The sequence below is a fragment of the Oryzias latipes genome, chromosome 7 (assembly GCF_053564925.1).
Source record: "Oryzias latipes strain Hd-rR chromosome 7, Olatipes_Hd-rR_3.1".
Classification (NCBI taxonomy): Eukaryota; Metazoa; Chordata; class Actinopteri; order Beloniformes; family Adrianichthyidae; genus Oryzias; species Oryzias latipes.
Genome location: NC_136243.1, coordinates 2,462,306 through 2,481,870, shown reverse-complemented (window position 1 = coordinate 2,481,870; position 19,565 = coordinate 2,462,306). Strand labels below are relative to the sequence as shown.

Genomic DNA, 19,565 nt, shown 5'->3' with positions numbered 1-19,565 from the left:
GATGGAGAGGAAAAGGTAATCTCATGATATGTCTAGTTTTTATCACTTAAGGAAAAATCAACAAAGTCCAGCAATATGTTCCTCCTCATGCTGTGGAACAAGTGATCCATGCTGTGATCTTCTCCAGACTGGACTACTGTAACTCTCTGTACAGTGATATTGACCGTCTCTGCTCTGCCGTCTCCAGCTGGTTCAGAATTCAGCGGCCCGGCTGTTAACGGGGACCAGACAGTGTGAGCGTATCACTCCACTGTTACGTTCTCTTCACTGGCTGCCTGTGTCTTTTAGAATCATTTGGAAGATTGTTTATCTGGTTTGTAAATCTTTGAATGGTCTGGTACCTCAGTATCTCTCTGAGCTGTTACATCTTTATCGTCAAAGCAGAGTCCTCAGATCTGAAGATCACATGCTTTTAACGGTTCCCAGGACTCGGCTGGTGACTCGGGGAGGCAGATCTTTTTCAGTTGCAGCTCCAAAACTCTGGAATGTTCTCCCCTTTTCTGTGAGGTCAGCCAGAACCGTCAGTGACTTTAACCCTCGTATTCTCCTCAAATATTACTCACATCTTTCACCCTTGGGGTCAATTTGACCCCAAGTATAATAGGAGGGTTAAGACACTTTTAACAACTCTTCTTTTGCCCCAGGCTTTTTACTCCAGCGAGCAGATCTAGTGGGTCAGCTTGTTCATTCTGTTAATTTTATTATTTAATTGTTTTATTGTTTAATTGATTTTGTTGTTTTTTGGTTGTTGTTTCTCTATTGCATCATTTTGTTTAGTGATTTTATTTGATTTTATGTTAAGCACTTTGGTTGCCTCTACTTTTCTGAGTACTATACAAATCATAGATTGATTGATTGATAAAACCTGTGTTGAAAAAACAAAACTGCTGGAAGTTCTGTGTGAATTGTCTGCGATGTTTCACAAAGCATCCAAATGGTGAAAGAAATGACCACAAATGCAGCGGAGAGTCTGACAGAGATGGACGACAGATCTGTGATTTTATCGTGTCATAGTGGAAAATGAAAACAAAATTCACACACATTATGACAAACAGCACATTTTAAATCTGAGTTTACTTATGGGATTGGGGTGCTGCAGGTCATTGATTTAGTATTTTGTTTCAAATTAACAAATTCCTGGTATTTAATCACTTTTGTCAGTAACGGAGTACCTTAATAAATAAAAGGTCCAATTTTGGTGGTAAATTACAATTACAGAAACCCTCGTTACGTCGTTACTTAGATTTTGTAGGCTCTGACATTTTCTCTTGGTTAAATGAAACAAAACAGACATTTATTTTAAATGATGGCGTAACTGGCACCTACGCACACGCATGCACGCTAATGCAGATGGAGACAGGTCACCACAGTACAGACATGCCCTCAATGCTGCAGTCCCATTAATGAAAAATCAAAGTCCAATGGCTCAAAGATGAGATGAAGAGAGACGCTATGAGGAGCAGCAGAGTTGTTGGTTGCCGTGTTTTGTTTTGTTTCGCTTTAATTTTTTTAAAAGGAAAAACCTAAACTTTTCTAAAGTAAAAAGTTGAATTGTAAAGATTTGTTTTTTAGATTTTATAATTTACTGTTTACATTCCGTCTCCGCTAGCCACCCGACCTGAGCAACCCAGAGATTGCCGCACACCCACAGCCACCCCCCATAACCCTACCCACTACAACCCTCCTCCCCCGCCATATTATCTGAGCCCCCCTCCCCAACCCCCTCAATGCCCTCCCCCCTCTGTGATGGGGAGGGAAAGCCCCAGAGGATCCCAGCGAGCCAGCCCCCAGGTCCGTCCCACCCATGCACTCTCGCAGACATACTCTCAATCTTCTGGTTACCCCCCACCCCCCGCCACCACGCAGTAACTCCCTCCGGCCGACCAACCCCCCCAGCGCCGCATGCCCGACCATTACCGCAGCCGACAGGACACCCACAAGCCCGGCCGCCCTGAGAGGACCAGGCGGGTGAAGACCGCCCCCCCCCGCCCCCCCCCCCCGACCCCACCATGTATGGAGGTGTGTGTGTGCTGTGTGTGTGCTGCAGGTAAGATAGGAGGTCTCCAGTGTGGGGGGCCCCACCGCTGTCAAGCCACAGACCCCCCCACTCCGGGGTCCCTCTGTGAGTGAGAGAGAGACACCCCCAGTGAGCCCCGCCAGCGTAACCCACCCATCCAGTTCCCGGAGGCCTATGTGCCTGTATGCAACATTTGTTTGGGTGAGAGCGGGGAGAAGCAGGCCGATGGGCATGGGAAGAAGGCTCCCCCTAGCGACCGGCCAGGCAGTCAGGAGGTGGCAAGCCAGCCGCAGATGGAGGCCAGAGCCTCGTAGCGCCGAGAGACAACCAGCAAGGAAGGGGCCCTGTGCTAAAACGGAGGGGCAGGGGGTCCAGCCCCACCATTCATGCCCTGACCTCCCTAAGGACTAGCACACCGCCCCCCCCAGGGCCCCCCCCTAATATATATATATATATATATATATATATAAATAATAAATAAAATAAAAAATTAATAAATAAATGAAAAAGGATAAAAATAAACAAATAATTAAACAAACCCACCCAGGTGAATCCCTTACCCCATGCTGTGAATGCAACGTCGACCCCCCAAAACCAATCCCATGCGCGGGCAGGCGACCCCAGGCCCCAGAACCCCAAGCCCCCCCCACAGCCCCCACCACGGCGACCAGCCACCCAGCACGGCACCCGGCCACCGTTCCTGGTCAGCCGCACCGCCTACCCTGCGCCCAGAAGGCACCAGCCCAGGAACCCCTGCCAATTTGCCGGCAGAGTGCGCGCCCCAAACCCACCCCGGCCCACCCAACCAGCCAGGACCTGGCTCAACCCATCACCATCCCACCCCTACTAGGTGATGTGACTAATCAGCTGGGGCCAGGGAGAGTCTGAAGCCGACAGGTTTTTTGTGGAGGACATTATCTCTAAACTAATATGCTCTGACATGAGGTTTCTGTAGTGGTTGATGCTAAGATTATTTTTAGATTTCCAGTTTAGGAGGAATCATTTTCATTCATTTATTTATTTATTTGTTCCTTTCATGAAAATTGATGTCCAAATGTTTACATGTTTGTCTCACATATTGAACATTTTCATGATTAGAAGGGAGCAGAATTGAAGAATACAATTCTTATAATTATCTGCTCCCTTTTAAACATTGCATCCTATTTACATTTCTCACACCATCACCTATGCTCAGATTTCACAATATACAGTTCAAATACACAGTAAATACATTCCATTCATTTAATACATATTCCTCTCATGACTGCTTTCCCGGCTTCCCATAAAAGGCATGAAGAAATACCTGGGTGGTCATTATTTTGAAGATATGAGGACCATTTTTTAGCAAAGAAGACGATAAAGTTACGGTCTCTGAGCAAAGATGTATTGAACCTCCAGCTCCTTAATGAAAGTGGTGATGTTTTGTTTTTAAGAGTCAGGGAAACTGGTGCGTGGTCACTGATAGTAATGGGGTGGATCTGTGCTTCCATAGCTGTGCTGGAGGCATTTAATAGTTGTCAAAAGACTGGCTTAGTTTCAGATTTGGTCAGCGGTGGGCCATCAGGGCCTTCAAGGCTTTCTCTGAAGGCCTAAAAATATCTGAATCGAGTGTTCATTATATTATGTCAAAGCATACTCATTAAATCATTCTACATGTCTGTCCATTGTGTTTGTGATGGTTATGCTGCTTCTAGACAGACGTGTTTTCACATTGCAGCATTTAACCATTTAGCCGTTAACCAGCATTTGAGCTGTCCTCTGTTGCCAGGCAGGGTAAGGGCCTTCAGCAAGAGTTGTGAAGGCCTCCTAATGCAAAATCAATGTGGGACATTCATTTCAGTCAGACAACTCCTGCAGTAAAGAAAATGTATTCCATATTTCTTTTAGTTTGGCATAAAGCTCCGTTCAGATACATGAAACAAAGATCTCCATGGAAAACTTTGGGAATTAAACTACCCCTAACGGAGCTCACAGGTGAAAGCCGAAGGAGGAGGGTGGGGTGACGAACACAGAGCTCACGGAAATGGAAGAAGAGGGATTGGAACCTGGAACTTAAGTCGGATGCTGATCAATAAGTAAATAAATCAGTAATACATTTCTGTTCATTTAGTCTTCTATATCTACTGTTTTCTGATTTAAACGTCCTTATTAACACAGTTCAGTTAACACTGTTGAATAAAAACTATTAAATCCAAAAGAAGACTCCAATTCTACAGTTCTGTAAATCCATCAATGGTTCTTCTGATCACGGCTTCTCTTGTCTTCTTCTTACTGATGGACACTTAGCAGCACTTCCTCCCAAACAGCTGAGACCCTCAGTGTGGATGAAGATGATTGTCTGTAAATCTGGACTGGACTTGGACTTATTCAATTCAATTTATTTGTTTAGAGGATAAGCCCCTTGAGATGTGTCATCTCGTTTTCAAGGGGGTCCTCAAAATACAACAAAACAAGCAAATAAATAACTGTAATAATATAACTAATAAATGACATTAAAGGTGGAGAAGTCAGAGAGGATGTGCTCCCAATTTAGAGTCTGTGTTGAATGTTTTTTTTTTAAAGTTTACTCTTTAAACCACAAATCAGTAAAGGAGAAACAAAATTCATTAACCATCTTTGAATTTTCTTACTTGTGACTTTTTGCACATTTAAACTCTGGTCACAAGTTATTGTAGAGCAGCCGGTCAAACACTCCTATATTTTCAGAGTTGAATTCAAACTTTGGTTCATAAAAGAACAGGTGCCGTTCACTGGAGATCAGAACAATCGTTACAGATTCCTGAGATCAGACAAGGCGCCAACCTGAGCGAACGCAGCCGGAAATTTAATACTGCACTGACTGAATGCTGCCCAATGACTACAAAACATTGCATTATGGGAAATGTGTCATGACGGGTTTTAGTGATCAATTAAAATAATTTAAAATACTTATTGATTAAAAAAGGCTACATACATTACAAAACATTAAAATAATTATAAAAGATATAATAACACAAATCATACTAAGAGGGACAGGCATATTAAAACTAAATTAAATGTTAAGGACAACTCCAACTTCCTGTTCTCCTTCAGTTTTGCTGTAGATTCCCCTTCATCTCAGTGTGTTTCTTTAAATTTTGAGGGAATATAAAGTTTTCATGAAATCGTTTCTTCATTTAGTAACAATATTTTGTTCAGATTTCTACAGTATATTATTTTTGTTCTGTTGTCCAGAAAATAATCTTTCAATAAATCAATTACTTATTACATTTATTGTCCATAAGAGGGCATCCTTCATCTGATAGTTGTTGGACAGAACAAGTTAGAAGAAAAAACGTTTAGAAGAAAAAAAAGAATTCTGAGATGGGATGATTGAAGTTATGGTATAAATACAAAATTGCTCATAATCTAATAAATTACTATCCGTGTCCATCAGATCAGTTACCGACTGGTCATCCAAACCATTCAGCACAAAACAAGGACTTGTTTCTGTGGAGGATGTATCTGTTGCTCCAAATAATATTTGAGTGTGGTGAGAAATTATGCACATACAATATTTTCCAGTATAGCAGAATTTGTTTGTGGAACTCTGATAACGCTATAGCGAGCGTATTAACATCAAAATAAGCACCAACTTTAACCCATCTAATTTATTAAATAAATAATTTGAGAGACAAAACCAGAAGGATTGGTTGTGTTTGATCCAGGATTTGAACCAGTTTATCTTCAGGGTTCCGTTTAGGCTGCAGTCAAAATCAGTAACTTTGAGACCACCATCTTTAAATTCTTTGACCATACAGTTCTTTTTCATGTAATGAGGCTTGTTTCGTTTTAACTAGGTTTTGTCCAGACCGTCTGTTTTCATTAGGTTTTTAATGTTTTACTGGACAAATTTTATATTAATGCAAAGAAATTTCAGAAACCAGACCACATTTTTATACACTTCAAATGAAGATTTTTTTTTATGTTTTGATTCATTGAAATTCATGAAAAATAAAAAACAGAAACATTTCTCTCCTTTGTTCTTTCTCACCCTTACCATTTATGTGTGGTTTATTATTTTATTTTATTTTGCCTTCTTCTGTTCAGTGATGTAACTAATTTGTTTGTTCCAATTGTTTTATGTTCATGTGTAGCTCTATTTGTTGTTATGTTGCCATATGTTAGAAGTGTTTCAAAGAAGTGAGTCCCTGTTCTCTGTGGAGTTCATGTTCAGTAGAACCCAGTTGGATCTCTGGTTCTGATTTTCTTCATCATTCTGGAATCTGAGCAGCTTCATGAAGCTCCTGCAGTTTGTGACTCAACAGACATGACTGATGAGGATTTATCATCTTCAAACTGAAACTGAACTTTAGACAAAAGGTGACCTTTGACCTTTACTGCAGCGTGATGGGAGGAGCTTCTGTCTTCATCCAAACATCAGGAGATAAAGTCACAACCATGAAAATAATCTACTTTAACTCTGCATGAGTCGTCTCACTGAAATGATATTTTTCGTGTTAAAAACGTTGATAGGATTGCTGTTTGTATTTTGATTGCATTTACGTCATAATATAAATTTCATTTCTAGTGTTCTTTTAAATTAACTTTTGGTAAATTTAGAAAAAGAAATTATTTTGGGTGTAATTTCACATAACCGTCTATTTTGATTCAGTTGTTGTTGTTTTACTTGACAAATTTTATATTAATATAAGTAAATTTTCAGAAACCAAACGACGTTTAATATATTTCCTAAGATTTGTTTATGTTTTGATTCATTCAGATTCATGAAAAATAAAAAACAGAAACATTTCTCTCCTTTGTTCTTTCTCACCCTTACCATTTATGTGTGGTTTATTATTTTATTTTATTTTGCCTTCTTCTGTTCAGTGATGTAACTAATTTGTTTGTTCCAATTGTTTTATGTTCATGTGTAGCTCTATTTGTTGTTATGTTGCCATTTATTAGAAGTGTTTCAAAGAAAAAAGGTTCTGAATCCAAATGGAGCTCAGAAGGTCTTTCACCTGGACTACAGTACCTTCTACAGAAAGTCTATCAACAACAAGAGCCACTTATCCTGGGGAATGAGCTCCATCTACTGGATCCTAACTTTGCTACTAGAACCAGACACTCATTTGAAGAATAACCACGGTCCTTAAACGCACCACGGGTCATGTTACCTCTTGTTTGTTTAAATACTGTTTTTTTCCAGACTGTCCGTCAACCCCTCCCTTCCTGGTTTTCTTCTTTCGTTTTTGCTGATCCATAAACTGCGTGTTCTTTTTTTCCTTGGATGAAAACCTCCGAATGAGACCAAAGCCATGTTTGGAGTGAGAAAGTCTTTGGTAATCATCCTGTAAAAGAATAAGTAAGTAAATGTTCTTTCCAGCTTTTGTTTAGCAGGTTACAGGAAAAAGACCTGAAACTCTGTTCAACTTGATTCTGTGAACTTAGAAGCTGCTGTTCAAACTTTTTATTTATTTCACTTCATATTAAAACTACAAACTAGTTACATCTGTGAAGGTCAGACTGGAGATTCTTCTCTGCTGTTGCTTTATAGTTTAAACTCTCACTTCATTTTTTTTAACACCAAGAATTAATCTGAACTGTGGTTTGGGGTTTTTAAGACATTTAATGCTCCTAATTCTGGTTTAAAATAGTTTGTCTCTAAATTGAAAAATGTAATGATGGTAGAAAAAGAATCTGTAACTTTTTGCTTTAACTTCTTTTCTTTTTTGAATGTTAAACAGAAAGTGAGTCTAAACATTAAAAACAGGAACTGCTGAGAAACTTGAAACAGCTTCAAGTTCCTGCTTTAACACGGAGGTCAATCACTGATTCAGGCTGTGTCCAAATTCCTTCTCCGTTCACTGCTTAGTGCTTTTTGTAGGACTGTGTTCACCATTTTGTTTCAATTTTTGGGTCACTTTTGCTTTAGTATCTTGACTGAAATGTAAAGCTTTGCTGATCTTCTTGGAGTCCTCACCTCAAATGATATTATGAGGTAATAACATATAAAACGCTTTTTTCTTTATTTGAGTCTTACTCAAGACACAAGAAATAACTGTATCATTAATACAGACCAGAGTTGTTGTTTTTTTTTACATTTTTAGTTTGTGGTGTGACTTGAGATTTGTATCAAGGAACAAATGTATTTCTTCTCTTATAAAGATAAAAAAAAACTTAAATACAGACAGACAGATGCTGCATTTCAAAGACTTTCAGTGTGAAGGAACATCAAGCCGTGGATCAAACCTGGCAGTGAACCATAACATCTGTTTTCTGTCAGTGCAGCGTTCAGCCAATCAGAGCAGAGCAATGTTCCCACAGAGGAACAGGTTCAACTGAAATCAGTTTTCTCTGCACACAGAAACCAGAGAACTTGAGTTCATCATTCATCAGAAAAAAGTTCACTTTCTTAGAACAGACATGGAAGAAACAGAGATGTGGATTTCTCCACTGGTGAGAAGATCTTTGAACTGAAACATCAAAGCTGCTCCAACATGTGAAGACAGGAGATAAATCTGTCTAATCCAGAGGATCCTTCTTCTTTCTTTCAGGTGTGAACTCCTGTTGGTGGATTTGATGGACCAGCATGGTGTCTTCAGCCCAGAAACCTCCTTCTGCTGTAGGAAAGGATGTTAAAGTCAGAAACCTGGACATCTTTGTTTCTCCTGGTAAAATCCTATGTTGCTGTGAACAAATCTCTCTGAGATCAGATCTTGATTCTTATTGTTTGAGGTTGATCATTATATCATTTTATCAAAAGGGTGGAGCTTTTCCAAAGACACACTCATCTACAACCACTTAGGGGCCTGTATCATGCTATTCTTAACCTTTTATAGTAATCTGTATCCAGATATGTGATAATATATTACCTTTGGCACACTAAAGAACAATGTTTTATGAAGTATAAGTTATTTTCACAGCTCCTTTTCCTACCTGGAAGTTAGACGCCTCAATCTCTGAGGCTCCGCCTTTCGCTCCTTGTGGGTGTTGCCCATTTCATGATATTGACCTAAAGTCATCTCAGCAGCGTGTCTGTGTTTTTAAAGCAAACAAAGACACAATCATCCACACACCTAAAGTCCCACTCCGATCATCTTTTGATCTATTTTCAAAGCGTTCCCAGTGGCCTTTTAACTATGATGATGCTGTTTTTAACCAAAATTTAAAAAAAATTAGTTTTGTTTTCTAGGACATGGAGTTCATTAGATATTCACCTCTGAGTTGTGGAGGGGACTGTTGTCGTGGAAGTATTCCGCCGTTGATATCCCAGCATTCCTTTGTTTGCACTCTCTCCCACTAGCTTACAGCCCCTCACAACCTTAACCTAACGTTAGCACTGCAGCAAAAATAGCAGCAATATGGTATCTATCCAGCCGTACAGTTCTGATCCAGATTCCAGCTCAGACTGGGAAAACAAAGACGTTCATGGATCTATTTGTCTGAGACTGGATGATCAAAATGGAGCAGAGCAGGGAGTTTATGGTCCCCCCCATGGCAGCAGCTGCGTCTCTAACCTGAACTTTTTGATCATTTTGACTGCACTGAGTGAGATCTTATATGGAACCCCAGATGGAGGGAAATTGTCAGGGATCTTGTATTTCTTCCATTTTCTAAAAATTGCTTCAACAGTCTAGTTGGACTTTTCTCCCCAAGCTGCTTTCCTTTTGCAGATTCAGTGATCCCTGTCTGGTTCAAGTTTACAGTTTTTTTCTGGTGTCCTTTGACAGCTCCTTGGTCTTGGTCACAGTGAATAGATCCTGATCAAATCGTACTCTGACATTTGAGGAAAAACATTTTTCTGTCATAAATGGTCATATTTACACACTGTTTACAACTGCAGGGTTTCATTTTTTGTGGCAGATGTTTCATGTTTACTTCCATCCACATCACTGTCAGAAAAATCATCCCATGCCCCGCCCACCTTCGGTTTCCTTTTCCTTCTGAACAATGTTGTGTTGGCACTTAAACACACACAACTCAACACAAGACATTTTTGCTGACATCCATGAACATTTGTCTGCAGCACATTGGCAATGGAACTGCAGCCCACAGTTAGTCATCCATCATCCGGATCACTTTTAGTTCTCCATCTTTAACATGCCATCCACTACCAATAGATGAGGCTGCACACATGATACCTTTTAGACAATTCCTCATTATTGCTGCTTGGTAATTTGCCCCTTTTGCTGGGTTTATGTCGAGCGTCGTGTGTGTTGGAGGGATTGATAATTGTGGCAGAGCATATGCCAGGCAGAATGCTTTGTCTCTTGCATGGTTTACATTTTCTACAGATTATTGCCCATATGGTGTCACGGGGAGCGGATGAGGGAGTACCCAAGTGCAGAGAAGGAGAGGAGGCAGGAGGTTGCAGGGGAACGGGGGCTTTAATAAACAAAACTAAAGACACAAAACCAAAACCACTGCATACGGCAGGCTAGAAACTTGAAACACTAAACCAGGGGTCGGCAACCCATGGCTCCGGAGCCAGATGTGGCTCTTTCATCCTTCTGTTGTGGCTCCCTGTGACTTTGGAAAATAATGAGTATTTTATAAAAATTCTACTTTATTTTAGTTTGTTCATTTTTCATGGCATTTCAAAGGCGCTGCTGGCTCCGTGCGAGGCACGTGCCACGTAAAAAACAGCTTCCTTGGTGGGCTCGTGTTTGTCGGCGAGGGCTGAGGAGCTGATAGCAGGAGGAGACACGCGGGGCGGCTTCAATAAACACTCCGGGTCTGGAGTGATTTTCTGCCGGGGGCTTGGCGTGGCGCCGAGCGGGGAGCGGCTTTCTGGTGACGGAGAGTTTGCGCCGGTGTTTTGGACTCCCGTGTGCGGTGATGTGTGTTTCAGAGCAGGGGAGCTCGTTGTGTCGGTCGCAATCGACCGGTCATCTTCGGGGACGTGGGGGAGATTGAAGGGGAAGAGAGTGCTTCTTGAAAATCCACCAGCCAATCAAAATCCTCACCGAAAAGTACGGGACTTGATTGACATGCAGAATGGCCAATCGGACATCTTCTGACACATACGTCACTGCAGACGCGAGTTTAAATTCACTGAGCGCAGGCTCTGTCATCAGAGCGGCTTTTTCTCCCCGCTGCACATCATGTCCCCGGTAGAAGTCCAGCAACCGAAGTTTATTAAAGCCGCCCCGCGTTTCTCCTCCTGCTATAAGCTCTGCAGTTCTCGCCCGATAAATACGAGCTCATCAAGGAAGCTGTGAGGCACGCGCTTTATACTGTTGCTGGGCGGCGCGCGTGCCACGAGGGAGAAGGGGCGTGTGCAGGTAAAGATGGGGGTGTGAGCACGGAGCGGAGGTGAAATATATGAAATATATTGTGTGTTCGGAGGACGGAGCACTAAATAAAGAGTAGTCGTCGTTCCCAGAATAACTGTTTTGGAGTCATTTTTAATCCGCTCTGAAGGTTGAGGGTTTCAAACAGGGAAGTGAACCCCGAAGGAGAATTCCCTTCGGCCCTGAAGGAAATCTCCCCTGCGCTTCTGACCACGGTCGGAAAGACGAGAGAAAAAGAGAAGTCATCGCGCTGCGAAAGGTTCAACAATACGGAGCCAGCAGCGCCAAATGCCTCACAATATGCCACGCTCCCCGCATTGCACCGTTTACAGCAGAGCATGAATACGGTGGTCGCTGCTTTCTGTCTTTGTAATAAAACGCCTCATCTGTTAATACAAAAGTATCTTTATGTAAACTCACTGTGTAGTTTTTAACCATCAGTGCATAAACAATAATGTTGAAATAAACATGTAACAAATAAACATGAAGATGAAAAGAAAGAAGTACTTTTTTTTATCTTTTCTGGACCGTGATCTACACTCATGTCCTTGAAAATCGATCGCGATCGACGTTATGAGCACCTTTGATATAATATAAACATGCATAATATATATAATGATGTCAAAACGGGTTGTGGCTCCGGGTGCTTTTTTTTTCATTAGGGGCGGTCCCAAATGGCTCTTTGAGTAAAAAAGGTTGCCGACCCCTGCACTAAACACTCGAAAGACTCGAAACAGGGCGAGCAGACTTACATACTATGGACCAGCACAGGAGGAAGGGAATGACAAGACTTAAATACATACAGACAAACGAGACACAGGTGAACACAATCAGGAAGGATGGGGACCAAAGTAAAACTCAAAACTACAACAAACCAGGAAACACTACAAAGTAAAACAGGAAGTTAACTCAAAACATCACAGAACCAAAAACAACTTGAACACAAAAGCAGAAAAACCTAAAACCATGACATATGGGTGGCAAACATATTAGCAAATAATTTTAAAGGTGAACTGATCCAGCCTAAAACTTCTACCAAAATTTGAAAATGCAGTGTGGCATTCCTCTTTTTCACAAGCAACAGAAAATGTCTTTTCTTTTTCCTTTGCCATGAAAAGCACTTGTAGAGTCACAACCTGAAAATGTATGAATCCCAAAAAGGGCTAAGCATAAACTGATGCCAAGAGCAGCAGTCACCTGAGGTCATCTGTGATCCTTGTTCTGTTGGAAAGTCCTGTGTGGAAGTACAGGGTAGGTCTTTCTCCAGACTCCAGACAAAGAGGCAAATGAATTATGAGCTTGGGGTTACTTAAAAATTATTTAGTCATTTATCCATACTCCACTCATCAAGATTCTCATGTTATTTCACTGATGAGCTTTCTTCTCAGCTGATTCCTCCTCAGCACCTCTATATTTACAGTAATTCAATCCCTGATGATCTGCGCACTGAAGATCTTGTAGTTGACATCATAGCCTGGTTCATGAAACACACAAACTTATATAATACATTGCATATACAGAACAGACCAAAAGCTTGATCTGTACTGTACTTGTACAAAAAAGCTGCTCTTCCCCTCTGTGGGTGGTTTCTCCTCCAAGCTGGGGTCTTCTACCAGAGGCCTGGGAGCTTGAGGGTCCTGCAGTATCTTAGCTGTTCCTGTTCTTTTCTGGACTGAGAGGTCTGAGGTCTTTCCAGGCATCTGTTGTAGCCACTCCTCCAGCTTGGGGGTTACTGCCCCGAGTGCTCCAATTACCCACTGCCACATCCACCACAACGGCTTTCCTCTGTTCTTTATCCACCACTACAATGTCTGGTCTATTACCAGCTGATCAGTCTGATCTGCTGTCTCAAGTAATTCCCCATCCTGATTGACTGAACACATCTGGTTTAGGCAACCATAGGTAGTCAGCATTAAGCAATGCTGGGAGAACAGGAAAACAGGAAAGGTTTAGGCTCTTGAGGACCAAGGTTGACCAGCCCTGATCTACAACAAAGAAGCTGCATCTTCATCCTGATGAAGAACCTTTTCTGACTCTCCACAGATGATGCTGATGAGAGTCTCCAGAGTTCTCTCTTGTCATCAGACAGAGTATGAGATCAGCGGTGAATGTTGTGCAATGTGTCCTCCTGGTAAGATCAGACTTTGCTTTGGTTCAAACTTCATCACTGTTAGTAAAAAGAAGACACAAAAATCATGTTAGCAGTAATGTCATCAATATGGAAGAATCTGCAGCAGATGAACTGAAATTCTCTTCCAGATATTATTTGACAAAGATCTCTTGATGTCTTTACAGGAAGTCGAGTTCAGAGACACTGCACAGAGTTCAGAAGTACTTCCTGTGTGCCGTGTACTGAAGGAACTTATAATGAGAAATCGAACGGACAACAATACTGCAAACCATGTTCTCCGTGTGATTCAGGTACAAATTTATTGATTTAATTCAGTTATTGATTTATTATTGTCAAAGTAAAGCTTCTTTGCTATAGTATGGAAGTTAGTTTACACTTTACATGCATCAGTTTGTTTTCTTTTTGCAGCCTGGCTGGTTCTGGTAAAAATTGCTACATTTTTCTGCTGTTTTTTTTTCTTGAGCTGAACGTAATACTGACCCAAAATATGAATGAATTAATTCCAATCATTTCTGTTGGCTTTTTGAACTGACGTCAATGCAAACAAAAGAACTTATTCTTATGTTAAGTGTGCGTACAGAAATTTAGAAATGAATCAAAAAAGGAAAAATATTCTGTACATTGCATCTGAACGGCAGAAAAGCACAGATGAAATCTGTCACAAGAACAGGCAGACGGATGGTTCCAACTGCTGCAGGTTTATTAGCTCAGCTTATAGTCCACAAAGATAAATCAGAGTCAGAGAAGTAACAGGAGTAGTCAGGATCCAGGTGAGATTTGGAGCAGGCGGCAGGCAAACAGAGTCAGAGGTAAAACAGGGTCAGGAAACAGAAGATCGGATCCAGGTATAACGCGAAAAGGGGCGAGGGAGAAGGAGAACGGGGGCAGAAGGACGTACACCATAGGCCTGGGCGAAAAATCGATTGATTGAATTTTTTCATCGAATTTTTTTTAGGGCGATTTCAAAAATGATTAAATCAAGTTTTTATGTAATGGCGCTTTTTTGGCTCCCCAGAGTTTCCGTAGCGTTAGTCTCACAAGGCAGTATGGCAAGCGACAGACAACATCATAGCACATGAAACAGCCAGCGACAGCATGGCTACCTGTGAGAGTGGGAAGTTTGTGCCCAAGAAAGGAATAAAATCATCTGTTGATGGAACTGGTATGTGTTTACTGCCACAGACGTGGAGGAAGAGACCCCCCCAACACTAAAACATTTGACTGAAGCCCATCGCAGTCAAAGGCTCTCACTCGCTCTAGCGATCTAGCACGCGTTCATTCCTCTTCCACATGCAGCGTGCTGACACACACACACATACTCATTCTACAACACCTATTTAGTTAGTTCATTAGTTAGGTAGTAGTTAGTTGTTACTGTTATCTGTTAATAAAGAATACTGCGTTGTAATTAATACATGTACCGGTATTCGTTTGCGACGCGGTCGCCAGAGGATTTTGTGTTCGGAGGCGGCGGAGGGGAGTTTGACCGCGACTCCTGATGCTTCATCATCTTGTCTGTGGAGAAGACGGGGTCTATTAATTGAATTAAAACCTTAGATCCCAGATGTGAGCTGTATTGGTAATCTTTTAGAAAATGGTTCTACTCTGAAGGTGAATGTTTGTCTCCTTTTAGTCTAGATTACAAAGTGTGACTTAAAACACAGCTGGGACTTTGATTCCAAGAGTGAGTTCATTTATTTATGATTCATCCCAGAAATGGGGGTTACATTTGTCTTGCATTTGTTTAAATAAAAGCAAAATTTGCTTTATGTTGTCTGCTGTTTGTACTTATTGCTTTTCTTAATAAATCAGGATGTCGTCGATGTAAACGACAACGAAGCATTGCAGCATGTCACGGAAGATGTTGTTGATGAAAGCCTGGAACACAGAGGGGGCGTGACAGAGACCAAAGGACATGACCAGATACTCATAATGTCCTGAGGTGGTTGAAAAAGGTGGTCTTCCATTCCTCCCCTGCTGGAGTGCGGATAAGGTTGTAGGCACTTGTCAAATCCAACTTCAAGAAGAAGCGAGCTGTGCAGAGCTGCTCCAGAGCTGCAGGAACCAGAGGCAGGGGATAACGGTACTTCACAGTCAGGTCATTAAGGCAGCGGTAGTCAATACACTGCCTCAGAACCACCATGAAGCCAGCTGAGGCTGGGATGTGGACGGTCGGATGAAGCCCTTTGCTAACTCCTCTCGGATGTAGGACAGAGTCAGGCTGGGAAAGCGGGAATACCCATCCTTGGGTGGGCATAGCTCCAGGCAGAAGATCAATGGCACAGTCGTAGGACCGGAGTGGGGGGAGCTGTGTGGCACACTGCTTGTTGAAGGCCTCATGCAGGTCCTCGTATTGAGCCGGCCACCCCTTGCATGGGCTCATGGTCGGAAACAGAAGTCCCTAGGAGAAATGACGTTCGCTGAGGCTGCGTTGCGTGGCTGCCGGGTCCTCAGTAGACTATCAAGTTTAATGGTGAGGGCGATGAGTTGGTCCAAGGATAATACGTAGTCGCGACACACCAGTTCCTGCTGCAGCTCGGCCAGATGCATCACTGACAGGAAGGTTGATTTGCAGGCGCAACACGATGGCTTCAGTCGCAGAGGTTAGACGATAGAGCTGGCAACCGTGCCCTAGAAACAAAACAGCAAACCCCGCCGGATTTCTCGGGCTGGGAACTCCTGCTGCTGGATCCATGTTTGGCAAAGTAATCTGTCACAAGAACAGGCAGACGGTTGTTTCCAAATGCAGCAGGTTTATTAGCTCAGCTAAAAGTCCACAAAGCTAGGCACGGGTCAGGCAGGCAGGGGTTGATAATAGATATGAAAACGTCAGAGAAGTAACAGGAGTAGTCAGGATCCAGGTGAGGAAACAGAAGGTCAGATCCAGGTATGATGCTTGGTAATGCAGGCAGAGTGGAACAAACAATACTTAGCACTAAGTGAAGCACAGTACAGTGTTTAAGTATGTTGTGAATGATTGTACATGAGATTTAGGTGTGTCGCATCCAGGAAGTGTGAGATGGGGTTGCTGGGAGATGTAGTGTGTCTGGAACTCTGAAGATGGTTCCCACTGGTGACCAGAGGGGGAGACAGGGTTGTGACTACTGACAAAATCCAACAATAAGCTGATTAACAAGACTAACCTAGTTAGGTGAAAACCTTTTTTAACAATGTGGCAGATGGTCCTCAAGATTTTACACGTCAAACAGCAAATTTGGTTGCATTTTACCAAATGATGATTTGATGATTTACACAAATTCACTTTGATGCAGACTGTTTTTTTGAGTCACACTTATAGAACGTATACATATCAGTGTTCCAGCTTTTTTGAGCCAAGGTGAACTTTTTCCTTGAAAAAATCTCGTGGCACACCAGCAACCAAAAATGTAAAAAAAGTGAAACTCTACAGTCTGTATTGCTCTCACATGCATTTTCTGTAATATTTGAGGCAAACATTTTGAGGTTTCAGCTGTTTTCCTAAAATTTGCATCAAAAATGTTTTATTTCTTTTTAGGGGATTAAATTGTTTCAGTTTATTTAAATGTATCTGTTGGCCACTTCACCTTAATCCTGTTTCTATGGTTTTGTTATTGTTTTTTATTTAGACTTAACTTCAAGTTTTCAAAAGTGTATTAAATCTGAAATTGAATTTGTCCTTCAAACAGACATTATTAGAAAGCTGCTGTTTCTTTCAAAAACATTGGAATCTCTGAGTTGGATTCCTTTGTTCTCCAACCAAAAACCTTGAAGGAGAAATAAACTGTTGACCTCTGATTTCACCAAGAACATTTACAAACTGTTACAACAGAAATTTGTGTTTGTCGTGCTTCATGACAGTCAACAGCAGCGCAGCAAAAGATGCCTGCTGGCTCCAAGAAGCCAAAATCCCATAGGCTTCTGTAGAGAAATAAACAATTGTCAGTCATTCTACTGGTCAGAAGAACCATTCTGGATCTGATACCTTTTTTTAAATCTTAATTTGTTGATCCCAAATTCTGATCCTACTATCAGAAAGTGGCAGCAGAAATCTTCTTTTCTCCAGTGTTGGTGAGTCTGTGTGAATTGTAGCCTCAGTTTCCTGTTCTGAGCTGACAGCAGTGGTACCCGGTGTGGTCTTCTGCTGCTGTAGTCCATCTGCCTCCAGGCTGGACGTGTTGTTCTTTCAGAGAGGCTCTTCTGCAGACCTCAGATGGAAGCAGTGGTTCTTTGAGTTCCTGTTGTCTTTCTATCAGCTGGAACCAGTCTGACTGTTCTCCTCTGACCTCTGGCATCAACAGAACAACGCCCACAGAACTGACGGATATTTTGGATATTTTCTCTTTTTCAGACCATTCTCTGTAAACCCTAGAGATGGTTGTGGGTGAAAATCCCAGTAGGTCAGCAGTTTCTGAAATCCTCAGACCAGCCCGTCTGGCAACAACAATAATGCTGCGTTGAGAGTCACTTCAATCACTTTTCTTCCTCACTCAGATACACTTTTTAAAATTTTACTTATTTAATGATCCCCATTAGTCTTAACCAAAGGAAGGATTTATGCTTTGAACTGCAGCAGATCATCTGCACCATGTGCCTGAATGCATTGAGTTGCTGACATGTGATTGGCTGATTAGAAAGTTGTGTTAATAAGATGTTGGACACGTGTGCCTCATAAAGTTACCAGTGAGTGTGTGAAAAAAAATGTCTTCAGAATAAAGGCGTTAACAGCAGACAGTATCGTGTAAGTTTACTAAACTGTTTATTGAACATTTCAAAGTAATGAGTTTCTTTACTGGCAGTTTCTGGACTGACAGTGAAGCTTGGATGCACACTGACTTCAGACTCGGTGTGTGAACCTTTGGACGGGTTCTTCTGCGTGGACTCCTCCTCAAAGAGCTGTTCAGCAGCACAGAGACACAGCAGCTGTAAAGGAGGACAGTACATCAGACAGAGAGGAACGGCCTCCACAGACACTGAGTGCTCTGACTGCAGCTCAGGAACATTTTCAGATGGAACAGGAGAGTCCTGTCAGCCACACAGACAGTAAGAGCTTCTTCCAGAACAAACAGGAATGTGTTGATCTGAAGCTTCTCCTGTAAAAATGTTCCTCTGTTGATCCAGATGTGAAGCAGAAAACCTGCAGCTGATGGAAGCAGGAACGTCTTCAACTGATGCTCAATGTGGAGAACAACGTCAGGATGTGTCAGCAGTAGTGATCGGTGTTTTAGTTCCTGCTGTTGTTTTATTAGTTATTACAGCAGCTGTTTTATGGCATTTCAGAAAAAATATAAAAGAAAAAACAAACTGTTTGAAAAAAGGTGAGAATGACAGAAAAGACTCAAATGTTTTATGTTAAATGATGTTTCAGTTATTAACAAGTTTTTTTTTCTTTTTTTATTTACAGAGATGAAGCAGAGGTATGTTTGTCTGTAAAACTGTCATTTCACACATTTGTTAAGGAAAGCAGGATTTGTTCAGAGAATCTAAATAGAATCTTTTATCTTCCTGCAGTCAGAGATCAACACAGAAATGGATCTAATGAACCCAGACCAACGAATGTTGACTGTCTGAACTGCTGATGTCTGCAGGTGAAAGAGCAGCTCCTTCATAAAAACAGATCAACTCATGAAGATTTTCCTCTTCACAGCAGAAACTAAAACCCCATAAAGACGTGTGCAGTCCCTGTTCTCTGTGGAGTTCATGTTCTGCAGAACCCAGTTGGATCTCTGGTTCTGATTTTCTTCATCATTCTGGAATCTGAGCAGCTTCATGAAGCTCCTGCAGTTTGTGACTCAACAGACATGACTGATGAGGATTTATCATCTTCAAACTGAAACTGAACTTTAGACAACAGGTGACCTTTGACCTTTACTGCAGCGTGATGGGAGGAGTTTCTGTCTTCATCCAAACATCAGGAGATAAAGTCACAACCATGAAACTAAATTACTTTTTCTATGCGTTGTCTGACTGAAATAGTATATTTCGTGTTAAAAACATTCAGACGATTGCTGTTTGTATTTTGATTGCATTTACATTAATAGTGTAAATTTCATTTCTAGTGTTCTTTTAAATTAACTGTTGGTAAAATTAGAAAAAAAATCATTTTGGGTGTAATTTCACATAACTATCTGTTTTGATTAAGTTTTTTGTTGTTTTACTTGACAAATTTTATATTAATATAAGT

General features: G+C 41.5%; 1 protein-coding gene across 1 annotated transcript in view; it reads left to right on the top strand.

The window, feature by feature from the left end:
- The first annotated feature begins 7,168 nt into the window (after positions 1 to 7,168).
- Positions 7,169 to 19,565, top strand: part of LOC101161312 (tumor necrosis factor receptor superfamily member 14-like) — a 42,094-nt gene continuing 29,697 nt past the window's right edge. Inside the window, exons 1-8 of the mRNA XM_011477665.4 lie at positions 7,169 to 7,343; positions 8,536 to 8,652; positions 13,318 to 13,405; positions 13,570 to 13,695; positions 18,181 to 18,424; positions 18,503 to 18,699; positions 18,786 to 18,798; positions 18,893 to 18,969. Coding sequence (XP_011475967.1) covers positions 8,614 to 8,652; positions 13,318 to 13,405; positions 13,570 to 13,695; positions 18,181 to 18,424; positions 18,503 to 18,699; positions 18,786 to 18,798; positions 18,893 to 18,920 — 735 coding nt within the window. The 5' untranslated portion in view covers positions 7,169 to 7,343; positions 8,536 to 8,613 and the 3' untranslated portion in view covers positions 18,921 to 18,969. The remainder of the gene's footprint in view (positions 7,344 to 8,535; positions 8,653 to 13,317; positions 13,406 to 13,569; positions 13,696 to 18,180; positions 18,425 to 18,502; positions 18,700 to 18,785; positions 18,799 to 18,892; positions 18,970 to 19,565) is intronic.